Source organism: Heterodontus francisci, chromosome 2 (genome assembly GCF_036365525.1).
Source record: "Heterodontus francisci isolate sHetFra1 chromosome 2, sHetFra1.hap1, whole genome shotgun sequence".
Taxonomy (NCBI): Eukaryota; Metazoa; Chordata; class Chondrichthyes; order Heterodontiformes; family Heterodontidae; genus Heterodontus; species Heterodontus francisci.
In genome coordinates, this window is record NC_090372.1 from 47,869,072 (window position 1) to 47,885,263 (window position 16,192).

The 16,192-nt window shown below is 48.2% G+C and overlaps 1 protein-coding gene across 1 annotated transcript in view; it reads left to right on the forward strand.

The window, feature by feature from the left end:
• Positions 1–6,575: 6,575 nt before the first annotated feature.
• The window catches only part of gfod1 (glucose-fructose oxidoreductase domain containing 1), a 173,470-nt gene continuing 163,853 nt past the window's right edge, over positions 6,576–16,192 (forward strand). Inside the window, exon 1 of the mRNA XM_068058081.1 lies at positions 6,576–7,350. Coding sequence (XP_067914182.1) covers positions 7,098–7,350 — 253 coding nt within the window. The 5' untranslated portion in view covers positions 6,576–7,097. The remainder of the gene's footprint in view (positions 7,351–16,192) is intronic.

Sequence of the window (16,192 nt, forward strand, 5' to 3'; positions counted from 1 at the left end):
GCAGTGGTTCTCAAGCCTGACGCCTCTGCAGCTTTTCAGGGGCCCACCAGAGACCTTTGTGGGGATCACACAGTCAGCAGAGTACCTCTGCATCAGGGAGGTCACCAATGCCCTGTACTAGAGGGCCAGTGAGTATGTCCGCTTCAGGACGGACTCTCACAGCCAGGCCCAGAGGGCCATTGGTTCTGGCACCATTGCCGGAGAACCATAGGTTGTAATGTTGATAGACTGCACTCATGTGGCCATCAGGCCTCCCGCCAGGCTGCCACCTGCAGACGTCACCATTAAAGGAGCCCTCTTAAGCTAGGTGAAGCTGGTATTTGATCACCATGGATGCTTGCAGCAAATGTGTGACCGCTTCTCAGGCAGCTGCCATGACACCTGGGTCTTGCGCCAGTTCCGGCTGCCACCGCTGTTCACTGAACTGGCTCAGATGGAGGGGTGGCTTCTTGGAGATAAGGGCTGTCCTTTGCAGACAAGGCTCCTGACACCAGTGAGAGACTCCATCACTGCTGCAGAGGAGAGATACAACGCCAGCCACTGAGCTACATGAGCCACCATTGTGCAGGAGATCAGCATGCTGAAAGAGCGCCTCCAATGCCTGTATGGATAGTGTGATGCCCTGTACGACGGGCCAAAAAGGCCAGCTCCTTTCTTTGCTGCTCTGCACAACTATGCACCCAATAGGGGTCAGGCCTGGCATGATGAGGAGAAATGTCAACGGGATTCCTCCTTGGACAATGAGGATGCTGAGGACCTACAACATGAAAGACACATGGGAGGGCAGATGGCACCCAGGCTCTGCTCGCAGGGCTAGCAGTGAGCTAGGGACGTACGGAAGTGGCTTATCAGACAAAGGCTGTCTGCTCCATAGGAACCGACATGAGCTCTGCAAGACACATATCATCCTCGATCACATGCCGTGCACCAGTCCACATCTGCAGCATCCCTGCGTAAACCATTAGAGACAGCAGCTGACTGAGCCAATGTCCATGCCACTGCATCCGTGGAGACGCTCATGAGTAATGGTGGCATGGAAATGATGTTATTGCATACGTTGGCTCTCCTGAAGGGCCAACAGTGCTAAGGGATGTGACAGTGGTGCTACATGCTGGCACACATTATGCGCACAGAGAAAAGGACACACATGTTGGTGAAGAACATTTCGTGAAAGACGTATTTACATTGCTGTGACACCCGTGCATTCCCATTTGTGTCAGTGTGTTCTCTGTAAACCTCTGTAATACCTTACTTGGTCTATTTAAGTCTCACGTCCTAGAATGTGCAAATTTAAGATTATTCACCCAGGTGCGGCACGCCCACAAAAAGGAATGTTACACTTGAGTGGAAAAAGAGGATTGCAACTTCACAGGACACTGTAAGTATGTGGCAGCAAAGCAGAAAGTGCTGGGGTCACTCAACAGGTCAGGCAGCAATTGTGGAGAGAGAAGCAGAGTTACCTTTCAGGTCTGTGAACTTGGACAAGTTAACTCTGCTTCTCTCCCCACAGATGCTGCCTGACCTGCTGGGTTTCTGCAGCACTTTCTGCTTTGCTGCCAGATTGACAGCAGCCCCACTCTTCAGTAGTCAGGTAAGTATTTCTTTGACAGCTTTCAGGAAGCAGGTGCTGGGACACTTTAAATAGGGCCCCAGCACCTGCTGCACAGCTGTCAAAGGGTTCCTCACTGGGCCGTATGTCCCGCCTCTTCCCACGTAATATGGGAAGGGTGGCTCGGCGCCGTGATCCTAATGAGCCCCCATGCATAATATTGCGGGGCTCTGTGGCGGCCGCTAAATGCGGGCGCTCCAGCGCGGCCTGAATAATATTCAGCCCAATGTATCAGCCACTATCACCCTAGAAGTAAGAACTATCATTGTGCCAGAACCTGAATGGTTAATGCAATGTATTGTAGAAACAGTAGTTAAGTCGTTAAAGTTTGTACAGACAGGGAACCTTGCACAAGCAGTAACAGAAATTTGCATACTACAAGCTTCACCAACAATCACATGTTCCTGGATAGTAACGTTCCTAAAGTAGTACAAACTGGTGCGAGAGAAACTACAACCCCATTTGACAATGTGTAACCAAAAGAAATGCAATTTTTTAATGGTATCTCATCCAAAGGAAGGATGATGAAAAAACATAGACTTGAACCTGAAATGGCTGCTACAAACAATGCTAACAGCAGCAGATGTCAGATGGAGGAGTGAATGAAATGATTGTGTACAGTGGTGTGACCCTAAACATTCTTACTAAACCCAAAAAAAACAAGCAACATAAAAAGGAAATTGAAGGAGGTGTCATGCACACCGGAAGTGTGATGATACAAACTATGGACCAACTCTGAAGAGTTATGAAAAACTGACTTTGCCTTTTAAAAAATGAATCTTTATTTTAAAAAAGTGAACAAGGTCCAAGATGGCCACTGAAGGAAAAGGGACTGGCCTTTATGTATTCAAAGTGTCTGACAAAGACAAAGGACAAATCTTCAAAACTAAGAGGTGTCAATTGCATCCCATCATCAAACATTCCAGAATTGAATGCCTTCTTCTGAAACAAAGGTGTGAAGTAGCCATGCCCTGGGCCATTGGGGAAGAAATGAGAATGCCTCCTACTAGGAGGTGAGGAGTATCACAGCTTTACCTTATAAAAGAGGCTGCGTTTGCTGACAACGCAGCCACTAGGTGGCGCTGCACTGTCACATGCGCAAATGCAGCTTGTTCAACTAAAATGTCACAGTCAGCAACGTTCATGCTGCTGCCAGCACTAAAGATAGCGCTGCTCAAATAATCACACAAAGGCAACGTAAACGCACGGCAGCACACAATGGCCGGAGAGATTGGCTGGCTGGGGAATGGCCAGAGAGATCGGCTGGTTGGGGAATGGCCAGAGAGATCGGCTGGCTGGGGAATGGCCAGAGAGAGCGGGTGGTCAGGTGGGCAGGCGCGGGGTGGGAATGGGCGGAGTGAGCGGGCAGGTGGGAGGAATGGCTGGAGAGCAGGAGATCGGGGGGAATTGCCGGAGAGAGCAGGCAGGGAGGCAGGAGGAGAGCACACCCGCTGCCACCAAGGTCTTCGGCTGCTCTCTCCCCGCTTCCCCCCCCCCGCTGTCTCCCTGCTTCCCCACAACCCCGCCCCCCCCGCTGTCACCCCGCTTCCCCATCCCCCTGCTGTCTCCCCACTTCCCCACCCCCCCTCTCTCCCCGCTTCCCCCCCACGCCGCGCTCTCCCCCAGCTTCCCCCCCCACGCCGCGCTCTCTCCCAGTTTCCCCCCCCACGCCGCGCTCTCCCCCACACCCCGCTCTCATCCCCTCTCCTCACTTCTCCCCCACACCCCGCTCTCTCCCCGCTTCTCAGCTTGCTCTCTCTCCCGTGTTATGCGATGACGTCATCTGGGCATGCGTGTACCCGTCCTGGCAATTTAGGTGATGACGTCATCCGCGCATGCACCAACCGGTCCTGGCAATGCGGAACGCAGCGCACGTGCAGAGAGCAGGAACCCGTTTGCGCATGTGCGCAGGTTGGTGCAGTCGGATGACGTCCCCACTGGCCGCGTTGTCGAGAATCACTTTGTATAAAAAAAGACAGCCTAAAGCCAGAACCAGAGAGAGAGAGAGAAGCAACATCCAGGAGCTTGTGTTCCAGCAAGCCAGAAACGCATGCGCTAGTGTAAAATCCTACATCTGCATTAGACAGCAGTGAACCAGGAGTGTCCCAGTGTCTTCAACTGAACTTTCAATCAACAGCGAGATCTACAATCATCTCAGGCCTGCACCCATCGAGAACTTGATTTCCAAGGGAAGTCAACAGGTTTATCGTGACCTGCCCCCCAGTAAAAGTCACCTTCTTATCTGTCTCTTGTGTGTGTTTGTGTATGCATGTGTGTGTACGAGCGAATGCGTGAGTGGATGCGGTTGTGACAGTTTTGGGATAAGGCATATGGATCAATAAACAATTGATCTTTTGTTTTTTAAAACCTACAAGAAAATCTGTTGCTCTTTATTTGAAAAAAAAACACCAAGGGATTAAACCCTAATAACAAAACACTTGCTGCGGTCAGGTGGGGAGTTGAATAGTGGAAACCACCCACATCGCACCACGTGGCTGCACTGCATCTTGTAGAGGGTACACATTGCTGCCACTGTGCGTCGGTGGTGGAAGGAGTGAATGTTGAAGGTGGTGGATGGGGTGCCAATCAAGCAGGCTGCTTTGTCCTGGATGGTTTCAAGCTTCTTGAGTGTTGTTGGAGCTGCACCCTTCCAGCCAAGTGGAGAGTATTCCATCACATTCCTGACTTGTGCCTTGTAGATGCTGGACAGGCACTGGGGAGACAGGAGGGAGTTACTCGCCACAGAATTCCCAGCCTCTGACCTGTTCTTGTAGCCACAGCATTTATGTGGCTGGTCCAGTTCAGTTTCTGGTCAATGGTAACCCCCAGGATGTTGATGGTGGGGGATTCAGTGATGGTAATGCCATTGAAGGCCAAGGGGAGATGGTTAGATGTTAGATTCCCTCTTGTTTCAGATGGTCATTGTCTGGCACTTGCGTGGCGTGAATGTTACTTGCTACTTACCAGCCCAAGTCTCGATATTGCTGCATAAGGACTTGGGCTGCTTCAGTATCTGAGAAGTTGCAAATGGTGCTGAACATTGTGCAGTCATGAGCAAACATCTCCACTTCTGACCTTATGATGGAAGGTCATTGATGAAGCAGCTGAAGATGGTTGGGCCGAAGACACTACCTTGAGGAACTCCTGCAGTGATGTCCTGGGACTGAGATGATTGACCTCCAACAACCACAACCATCTTCCTTTGTGCTAGGTATGACTCCAACCAGCGGACAGTTTTCTTCCTGATTCCCATTGACTCCAACTTTGCTAGGGCTCCTTGATGCCATTCTTGGTCAAATGCTGCCTTGATGTCAAGGGCAGTCACTCTCGCCTCACCTCTGGAGTTCAGCTCTTTTGTCCATATTTGGACCAAGGTTGTAATGAGGTCAGGAGCTGGCCAGCTTGGTCAGTAGTGGTGCTACTGAGCCACTCTTGGTGATGGACATTGAAGCCCCCAACCAGAGTACATTTTTTGCCCTTGTTACCCTCAGTGCTTCTTCTAGTTGGTGTTCAACATGGAAAAGCACTGATTCATCAGCCAAGGGTGGGGTGTGCGGTATAGTAGGCGGCAATCAGCAGGAGGTTTCCTTGACCATGTTTTAGCTGATGCCATGAGACTTCATGGGGTCTGGAGTCAATATTGAGGACTCCCAGGGCAACTCCCACCCGATTGTGCACCACACTGCTGCCACCTCCGGTGGGTCTGTCCTGCCGGTGGGACAGGACATACCCAGGGATGGTGATTGTGGTGTCTGGGACATTGTCTGCTTGGTATGATTCCATGAGTATGACTATGTCAGGCTGTTGCTTGACTAGTCTGTGGGACAGCTCTTCCAATTTTGGCACAAGCCCCCAGATGTTAGTAAGGAGGACTTTGCAGGGTCGACAGGACTGGGTTTGCCATTGACGTTTCCGGTGCCTAGGTCGATGCCAGGTGGTCCGTCTGGTTTCATTCCTTTTATTAGACTTGGTAATGGTTTGATACAACTGAGTGATTTGCTAGGCCATTTCAGAGGGCATTTAAGAGTCAACCACATTGCTGTGGGTCTGAAGTCACAAGTAGGACAGACCAGGTAAGGACGGCAGATTTCTCTCCCTAAAGGACATTATTGAATTCTAAAGGGGGTGCAGGAGCAGAGTGACCTCAGGGTATATGGGCACAAATCAGTGAAGATGGCAGGGCAGGCTGAGAATGCGGTTAAGTATATGGCATCCTGGGCTTTATATATAGGGCATAACAGTACAAAAACAAGGAAGTCATGACAAACCTGTATAAAACACTGGTTCTATACTGGCATCAACTGGAGTATTGTGTCCATTCTGGGCATCACATTTTAGAAAGCAAGTGGAGGCATCAGAGAGGGTATAGAAAAGATTCATGAGAATGGTTCCAGGGATGAGGAACTTCAGTTACCTGGATAAGTTGCAAAAGCTGGCACTGTGCTTCCAGGAGAAGAGCAGATTAAGAGGGGATTTGATAGAGGTCTTCAAAATCATGAGAGGTCTGGACAGAGTAGATAGGGAGAAACTGTTCCAATTGTCTGAAGGATCCAGAACCAGAGGACACTGATTTAAGCTGACTGTCAAAAGGAGCAACAGTAACATGAGGAAAAACTTTTTACTCAGTGAGTGGTTAGGATCTGGAATGCTCTGCCTGAGATGTGGTGGAGGTGGATTCAATCGAGGTATTCAAAAGAGAGCTGGATAATTAACTGAAGAGAAAATGGAGAAAAGGTGGGGGAGTGGGACTAGGGGAGTTGTAGAAAGCCGGCACAGACACGATGGGCCAAATGGCCTCCTTCTGTGCTGTAACCATTCGAAGATTCTCTCTGTCAGTATCTGTCACTGTCTGGGTGTCAGTTACTGCATTTTTTTCACTATGTCAGTGTCTCTGTGTTGTTCCCCTCTGCCACTCACAGCAGCTCGCCAGTCTCCCGAATCCATTGGTTGGGTGCAGCCTGCGATCTATGGGCTGGAGAAAGCGATGAACATGACGCATCCGCCGGAGCAGAGTCTGCGGATGGGCAATCTCGGCAACAACGGGCAGCCGCAAACCGTGGCTTAACCTGGGCTCCGCAACCTGCTGCCGGCCCGGCTCCCGGCCAAGATACAGCCACAGCCTCTGACTTTCTTGGATGTTTCCCCACCCCCCGCATTGAAACCGCTGCGGCAATCAGCAGCTCGCAGGCCCGGCGATTGGATCTAGAGGGCGGTACAGGAAAAGCAGAAAGTGGCAACCCGATTATCAGAGCTGTGAGCGCTCCACACACAGAAACACACATATACACACACACTGCTGGCAGGAAGTGTGTGCTGGGGGTCAACTACATACAACTTGTTGGCTTTTACCTGCAACTGGGAAAGAAGGAATCAGACCCCCAAGCCCTCTTGAGACATGGGAGAGGTGGCCGAGGGCTAACTCTTGAACCAGGCTGTCCCAATAAAATGTTGCACTAGGTAGGGAGTGAAGAGCCTTTCTCAAATCACCATGCTGCCTGGCGTCGGTGTGTTTGGCACCAGCTTGACGACCAGGGTCATCATCCCTCTGCTCCAGAGCCAAGGCTTCCCGGTGAAAGCCCTGTGGGGAAGGACGCCAGAAGAAGCGGAGGAACTGGCGAAGGAGATGGATGTCCCCTTCTATACTAACCGCATGGACGATGTCTTGCTGCACCAGGATGTCGATTTGGTCTGCATCAACCTGCCGCCTCCCCTGACCCGCCAGATCGCTGTCAAGACTCTGGGTAAGTTGGAGCAGATAGTTTTGTTTTCTATCAGGTTTTTTGTTCCATTTAACGAGCTGGGCAGAGCGGGCGAGGCAATTCCGCGCATTCCTCTATGGCTGTTCAATTATCTGCCTTAATTTGTTCCTTTACAGGATCGATGGGTGTAGGGGAGGGAATTTCTATGTGCTAGCCTGTTGTGGTGCTAAATAGCGAGTATAAATATATGTAAATATATTTATGTAAACCTATTTGTCATCTGCGTCTCCAACATACACACACACACATAGAAACAAACCCTTGTGGTGAATTCAGTGTAAGGTATTATTCTTTGCTGCTGGTTTTCAACCTGATCGTTCACTGCAGTGGCATTTTAAACACAAGGTAATGGACAAAAGGATGAAGGTTATTGATTTTTACTTGATGACCGAGAAAGATCCTCATAAGTCACAAGGGACATGGCTCAACATGTTAAATAGCTTTTCTCATGCGCAAAGTAAATAGAGGATGTGTCACAACCAGTAGCAGGATATAATAAATATTGCCAGAATTGGCACATATCTAGATAACTCAGGGGTGACAAAGCCACACATGAGTTATGATCCTCCTGGTAAGAAGGAATATATCCTAAACCATACCACTGGCTGCGACTTGTTCTATTTCTACAGCAGAATATTTAAATTAATTTATGTTTTGGTAACACCACAAACTGTACAGATAAGAAAATAGCTTCACAGTTCTCAGAAATTACATGCTCTCGGAAGTGATGCGTCACTTCCTCTACCTTCTGTTCATTATGCTTGTGTGACCACTCCAAAACAGTATAGATCGGCTTATAGAAATCTATTTTGAATTAGTACTAAAAAGAGTCAATAATTTGAGAGATTATTTTGTTGGGCAGTGACAAGAGCCATGCTAACATTTGCCTGTCCCTATGTTTATCTTTATTCTGGCATGTATGGAAAGCCATTACCATATGGAAAAATCTCCCGATCAAACTATTGAGATATAAACAGATTTTCAGTTTGCCAACTTACCCTACATACCTAAATCCAGAAAATGTAGGCATGGTTGCGCAAGAACAAAAGCTTAGGATCCCCAAGTGAGCAAAGGGGCACTTCCAGAGCTTAGCTAAAACCACACAGCTTATCAGTGTAAAGTATTGGTAAACTTCCAGCTACTAGGCCAACTTGGACCATCCCTACCTATCAGGGCTTTGGCTTGTAGGGTTAGTTGGAGTTGAATGGAGAGAATCCTTAAACTTCTTCCCTTCAGGCCCCATTATTGAGCCAGGCAGGTTGGCCAGTCACCAACAGCAGACATTATTTGGTCAGGTGTTGGATTATTGAGTATGCCACAGAGGATCAACTCGCATGTCATCCTGGAGCCACCATGACTCCAAAGTAGCCCAGCTTATGTTCCTCAAGGAGGATTGCACCTGTGTATAAGCAGAGTGAGAACGTGAACTGAAATTTTATTAGATAGTGTCGATAATATTTTACTTCAGTTAAATGATTAATTCAAGACATGCTGATATAAGGCTCCGTTTTAAAAAATTCAACCATTAAATCACAAAGGAACAGTTTTCATCATCTACAGGATGCTAACTTGAGCAGAAGAAGGAAAATAAGGTGCTCCGACTACAATGCATTAGTGATTTCTTTCACTCCTGGGAGAAAGCTTCATAATTCACACACAGCATGTTATTGGACTTACTGCAGTTTTAAAGGAGCACTATTCTTCATTTGATGTTGGCAATGGAACTGCTAATAATGTACTTCTGGCACCAGCAATCAGCCAATTAATACAACGTATTATATAAAGGAATATTATTGCTTGGTGATATTTAGTGGTGGTACTATGAATTTTGATAACTTTCCAATAAGAGATTGAAAGGATAGATAGTATGAAAATGTGGATATTATTACAAAATGAATTGATTTGAAGAGTGTTCATGGTTGTAAATACTCTCATGACAGAGTCAAATTAAAAACTGTTGGTGTCCCCGACGTGATGGCAGTCATTGGTGCAATGCTGTTTTACATGAATTTTAAATGTAATTATTCCCGATTTAATGACTGGATCGTGATTTTATGGATGGTGTGCGGTACTCACATGCCTTCAGCACTGTGACCATTAAAAGCTGGCGGCACCAAGCAAGAGGCCTCAGTGCCATGACGGGGAGGTATCCTGATCATTGCAGCACAGGGCAAGTGTGGAGTTCTGCGGCCATTGTTGCTTTGCTGATGTAGGATCTGTAAGGGGGATGTGTGTATTTGGAGTCTCTGCAATGAAGCTGTGTGTATCAAGAAGGTTCTGCAAGGGTCTAGGTTGGGTGTATCGGGGAGGCATTAGAGGGTATCATAAATGCTGTTGTACTGTTTGTGGTGTCTCACACAGCTGGAAAAGATGGTAGCCCCTCAGTAACCTTTAGTCTTGAGGCACATCAGGCATTCAGACGAGCAAATATTGATAAACATAGTTGCCAAGGCAACATTGTCTCTGAATCTGAAGCGATCCGAATGCCCCAGGACATCTGCCATGGGTCTCATACACCCTGTGTTTTTGGATTCCCTTGGCGTGTTGAGGCACCTCAAACAGAGACAGGCCCAAGAGGCAGCTGCATCTGACCCTGAAGCTCCACGACGAGAACAAAAGCAGCTGACTAGGCCAAGAAGGCCCCACATGGGCCAGATTGTGTACTGGACTTGCATCACCTACCTCCAAATGTCCCAGTGACACTGTTAGCAAAAACTGTGGCTCTCCAGGGAGGCCGTCACCAACTTATGTGGCCTTTTTGAAGGACGATTTGCAACCTATCGGATTTGGGAGTAACCCTATGTCAGTGGCCCTAAAGATTACCATGGCACTAAACTTGTGCATGTCTAGATCTTTTCAGGGATCCACGAGGGACATGTGTGGAATCTCCCAGGCTGCAATGCACTGTTACATCAAGGAGATGACCAATGCCCTGTTCAAGAGGGCTGGCAACTATGTGCACTACCAGACTGACCCTGACAGTCAGGCCGAGAATGCCATTGGTTTTGGGGCCATAGCTGGATTCCACAGGTGCAAGGTGTAAAGGTTGCATGCATGTGGCCATCAAGGCTCCAACGAGCTGCTGAAAGGACTTTCATTCAATCAACGTTCAACTGGTCTGCGACCACCGAAAGTGTTTCTTGCATGTGTGTGCCCGCTTCCCAGGAAGCAGCCATGGCACCTACATACTTCAAAAGTCCCAGGTGCCTCAGCTTTTTAATCCCCCCACTCGCCTTCAGGGATGGATTCTTGGGGACAAGGGCTACCCATTGAAGACATGGCTTCTGATGCCTGTGAAGAACCCTTGCACTGCAGCAGAGAAGTACAACACTTGTCATGGCTCCACCTGAGCGACCATCATGCAGGCCATTAGACTGCTGAAGATGAGATTCCGGTGCCTCGATCGATCTGGTGGAGCCCTGCAGTATCTCCAGCGAGGGTCTCACATATCGTGGTGGGCTGCTGTGCTCTGCACAATCTAGCACTGCAGGGGGGGTGGCCTTACATGAGGAAGATATGCCTAAGCAACAATCATCCTCCAATGAGAAGTGCGCAGAGGAGAGACAAGGACAGGCAGCAATGGACGATGATAATACGGCAAGGGAGACCAGACATGTTGAGCAATGCGCAAAGGAGGCAAGGGACAACCTCATAATGAGCTGCTTTCAGCCACCCTGATGTCCACTCACTGAGAATCCAATAAAGATTCACCTTCATGCATGTAGTCTTCCGTCTCCTTTCCATCTGTGTTCCCTGAATGCCGACCAGCTGCAATGCGCGCTAGTGCCCATGGGAAAACATATATTAATGAGATCTTCAGTCACATTGCCATGATAATGAGGGCCGTGGTCAAACTGGCACTGCACTAAAGGATAGGGTGGAGGTCAGAAGCTCACAATTAAAGCATGATGGAACATGGTTTTCACACAATGATGGCCAATGATTGGCACAAAAGAGCATTTAATTATATTCCAAATAACATATTTGCGTCACCTGTGAATACCTATGTGTGGCTAGGCGCTTTTCTTAATACGCTTGTGGGTGCTCCTATGCGGTGTGACCCCTGTGCTAGCAGCTGTGCTGGAGACAGGCTGCTGATCAGGATGCCCTTGGCCTGAGATGACTTCGGCAGATGTCCTCTGGGTGCCTGAGGCCTGGAGGGCCCTGACTGCCTGAGGGTTACCTTGCACTGGTGCAGGACTCTCCTCAGGCGTTGCGCTGCTGGAGCTGGGCTCACTGGCAGAGGGGCTGAGGAGCCAGTGGGCACACTTGAAGCGCCCTGAGGAGAGCCCCCAGATGTGGAGAGCAGCCTATCCTCCTCCCTTTCAAAGCTTACTGGAATCTCTCTGCTCACCAGGGACGAGGAGCGGGAGAAGTCTCCAGGCTCATGTTCCTTCTCGCCTTGCCACTGCTGATTTGAACTTGTGGCCAAGGCGATGGTGTGTAGGCCCTGATGCATCTGCGGGATCTGGCACTCCAAGAAGGTTGTCAACCTCTTGATGGAGGAAGCCATACGCTCGTCTGCCTGGGACATGGCAACAGCATCTCCGCCAGATGTTGCCTTACCTCACCCTGCAACTCCAACATCCCCTGTGCTCTTGACAACAAAGGCTCATTGTCAGCCTGGGGGTTAGCATGGGTCTGTCCTCTGACTGTCGGAGGCCTCAGCTGTTTCAGCCCCAACCAGCTGCTCAAGCACGTGTGCAGTGCTGTCACCAGCTTGTGACCCTGATTCTAATGCCGATCGATTTCTCACTGAGGTGAAATTATCTGCGCTGGTGGAAGGTGCAGGAGAGTCATGAGACAGTGCATCCTCTGAGTGATCCTCCTCCTCAGAGGTCAACGGGTGTCCCTCTGGGGCTGCAGCCACCTGCGAATGCCGACCTGCATGATAGCACACAAACATGTGTGGGTTAGGCTGCACATATCCCGTTATGCCAAGCGTGCCTGAGGTGGTTCTCCAACATTCATGAATATTTCAATGAACTGAAATAATCACTCCCTTCCGCAGGGAATCCAGTCTCCCTGTCATATACAGTGCGTCCACCTTGGCTCCCTGCTACTTCCAAGGCTTCTTCTTTGTCCTGTGTGAGAGGACGTATGTCAGGGACACATTCAACAGTCCTGGCTGCCTCCCTTCTGCGATGGGCCCTCTTCTCCTGCAATAGGAAGAATTGACCCACATTTCACCATGACTGTTCTGCTACTATGGGCCCCACGTGGCGCAGTGGTTAGCACCGCAGCCTCACAGCTCCAGCGACCTGGGTTCAATTCTGGGTACTGCCTGTGTGGAGTTTACAAGTTCTCCCTGTGTCTGCGTGGGTTTCCTCCGGGTGCTTCGGTTTCCTCCCACATGCCAAAGACTTGCAGGTTGATAGGTAAATTGGCCATTAGCAATTGCCCCTAGTGTAGGTAGGTGGCAGGGAAATATAGGGACAGGTGGGAATGTGGTAGGAATATGGAATTAGTGTAGGATTAGTATAAATGGGTGGTTGATGGTTGGCACAGACTCGGTGGGCCGAAGGGCCTGTTTCAGTGCTGTATCTCTAAAACGTCCCCAAATGGGGGATCTGATTTATGTCATGATGACACACGCTGTCATGGCATTTACTGGAGCTGAGCTATGAACAAGGGCGGCATGTGCCCCAGTTGCAGACATGCATCTGTCGTGATGAGGTTATAACCTCTCTGTCATTGCGCTGGCAGTGGTACCCTCACCATATCGCACACCCTTTAGTAACATCCAAACCCCAGAAAAGAGCATTCGAACACAGCAGTCACCTTGGCTGAACTCAGGAGGTCATTGACCTCTTCCTGCACTGCACCCAGTTGCATCGGGTGATTCCATGGCTGCTGATCTCCTCTGCAATCTCCACCCAGACCTGCTTGGTCAGGCAGGAGGACCTCTTCTTGCCATCGCTGGGGAAGAGAACCTCCCGCCTTTCCCTTGCAGCCTGGAGGAGAATCAGGAGAGGCATCACTGAAGCGTGGAGCCACCCTTGGTCTTACCTCTGCCATCCTCTCCACTATTCCTAAGGGGGGTTGATTGTTGAAGGAAACAGTGCTGTGGCTTTCTATGCCTAACAGCAAACCGACCATTCATAGACTGCAAGGCAGGAGTGAATGCAGGGTTGGCAGTCTTTTAAAAATGGTGCCAGCATCTGTTCTGATGTCCATGCATGGCATCTCGCCTGCTGCCCCTGCCACGGTATTGGGGGTGGAGTGCTGCTTCCAAGATGTAAAATGGCTGCCCGCAGCATAATTGCGGCAGTGTGACTGCACACATGATGCACGGGACCGCCGCTGTTTTCTGCACCCGCCACCATTCCTGATGGCGGGATCATTGAATTCAGCCCGATGTCTCCGGTGCCAATATAAAATGAGCACTGTCAAGAAGACTTTTATTGTAATTGTAGAGCTGAGTTCTTTAGGCAATTGGCCTGTATTTGCTGTGGAAGTTTCAATGATTGTATTTCTAATTTCAGATGTGAATCTGTTCCTTGTATTTATGTTTCTGGTTTGAGTTTTGCCTTCCTGGGGCAAACTCTTTCATCACCTTTGCAGTGGAAAACCATCAGCTCTTCATTTTTTTCATGTGGCAGATTTCACTAGAATCACTGAATTATAGAATGGTTTCAGCACAGAAGGAGGCCATTTGGCAGGTCGTGTCACTGCCGACACTGCATGAGCAGATCAGCTAGTTCCACTCCCCCATCTTTTCCCTGTAGCCCTGTAATTTTTTTTCTGTTTCGATAAATATTCAGTTCCCTTTTGAAAGCCATCATTGAATCTGCCTCCACCATACTTTCAGGCAGTGCATTCCAGATCTTAACCACGCGCTGTGTAAAAATAGTTTTTCCTCATGTCACCTTTTGGTTCTTTTGCCACTCACCTTAAATTGGTGTCCTCTGGTTCTCAACCCTTCCGTCAATGGAAACAGTTTCTCTATCTACTCTACCCAGGCCCCACATGATTTTGAACACCTCTATCAAATTTCCTCTCAACCTTCTCTTCCCTAAGGAGAACTTCTCCAATATATCCACGTAAGTCACTTATCCCTGGAACCATTCTCATAAATCTTTCCTGCACCCTCTCTAATGTTTTACTTGCTTGCTAGGGTGTGGTGTCCAGAATTGGACGCAACACTCTGGTTGAAGCCGAACCAGTGTTTTATAAAGGTTAACTATAACTTCCTTTCTTCTGTACTTTCTTTTATAAAGCCCAGGATCCCATATTAACAGCTTTCTTAACCTGCCCTGCTACTTTTGACATAAAAACAAGAAATGCTGGAACCACTCAGCAGGTCTGGCAGCATCTGTGAAAAGAGAAGCAGAGTTAACGTTTCGGGTCAGTGACCCTTCTTCGGAACTCTTTTGACGATTGGTGCACATATAATCCCAGGTCCCTCTGTAGCTGCTCGCCCTTTATAATTGTATCCTTTATTCTAAACTGCCTCTCCTTGTTCTTCCTACCAAAATGTATCACTTCACATTTATCTGCCATGTGTCCATCCATTCCATGAGCCTGTATATGTTCTCTTGAAGTCTATCACTATCCTCCTCACAGTTCACAATGCTTCCATTTTTGTGTCATTCACTATTTTGAAATTGGGCCTTGCACACCCAAGTCAAGGTCATTGATATAGCTCAAGAAAAGCAGTGGTCCTAATACTGACCCCTGGGGAAACATTTCTCCAGTCCGAAAAACAACCGTTCACCACTACTCTCTGTTTGCTGTCACTGAGTCATTTTGAATCCATGCTGCCACTGTCCCTTACACCACATTAACCATATTATCCTCATCAGCTCTCTCTGTTACTTCATCAAAACACTCAAACAAGTTAGTTAAACACAATTTGCCTTTAACAAATTCACGTTGGCTTTCCTTAATTAATTTACATTTGTTCAGATGACTGTTAATTTTGTCCCGTGTTATTGTTTCTAAAAGCTTTACCACCACTGAGGTTAAACCGACTGGCCTGTAGTTGCTGGGCTTATCCACATACCCTTTTTTGAACAAGGATGTAATATTTGTAATTCTCCAGTCCTCTGACACTACCCCATATCTGAGGAGGATTGAAAGATTATGTCTGTGCCTCTGCAATTTCCACCCTTATTTCCCTCAGTTCCCTCGGATGCATCTGATCCAGTCCTGGTGACTTATCAACCTTAAGTACAGTTAGCCTTTCTAATATCTCCGCTTTATCAATGTTTAACTGTTCCAGTGTCTCAACTACCTCCTCTTTTATTATGACTTTGGCAGTATCTTCTTCCTTGGTAAAGACAAATGCAAAGTACTCATTTTGTACCTCAGCCATGCCCCATTCCCCTGCTTCCTGCCTCCATGCATAGGTCTCCTTTTTAGTTCTTAATCTGCCCCACTCCTCCTTTTACTACCCTCTTACTATTTATATGCCTATAAAATATTTTTGGTTTCACTTTTATGTTAGCTGTCAGTCTCTTCTCATACTTTCTCTTTGCTTTTCTTATTTCTTTTTCACTTCCCCTCTGAACTTTCTATAGTCAGCCTGATTATATTATAAACCTGACATCTGTCATATTCACCTTTTTCTGCTTCATCTTTCTCTCTATCTTCTTTGTCATCCAGGGAGCTCTAGCTTTGTTTGCCCTAATTTTCCCCCTCATGGGAAGGTACCTTGACCGCACCCAAACCATCTCCTCTTTAAAGGAAGCCCATTGTTCTGTTACAGTTTTGCCTGCCAATCTTTGATTCCAGTTTACCTGGGCCAGAACCATTCTGACCCTACTGAAATTGGCCCTCCCCCAATTAATTATTTTTACTCTGGATTGCTTCTTGTTCTTTT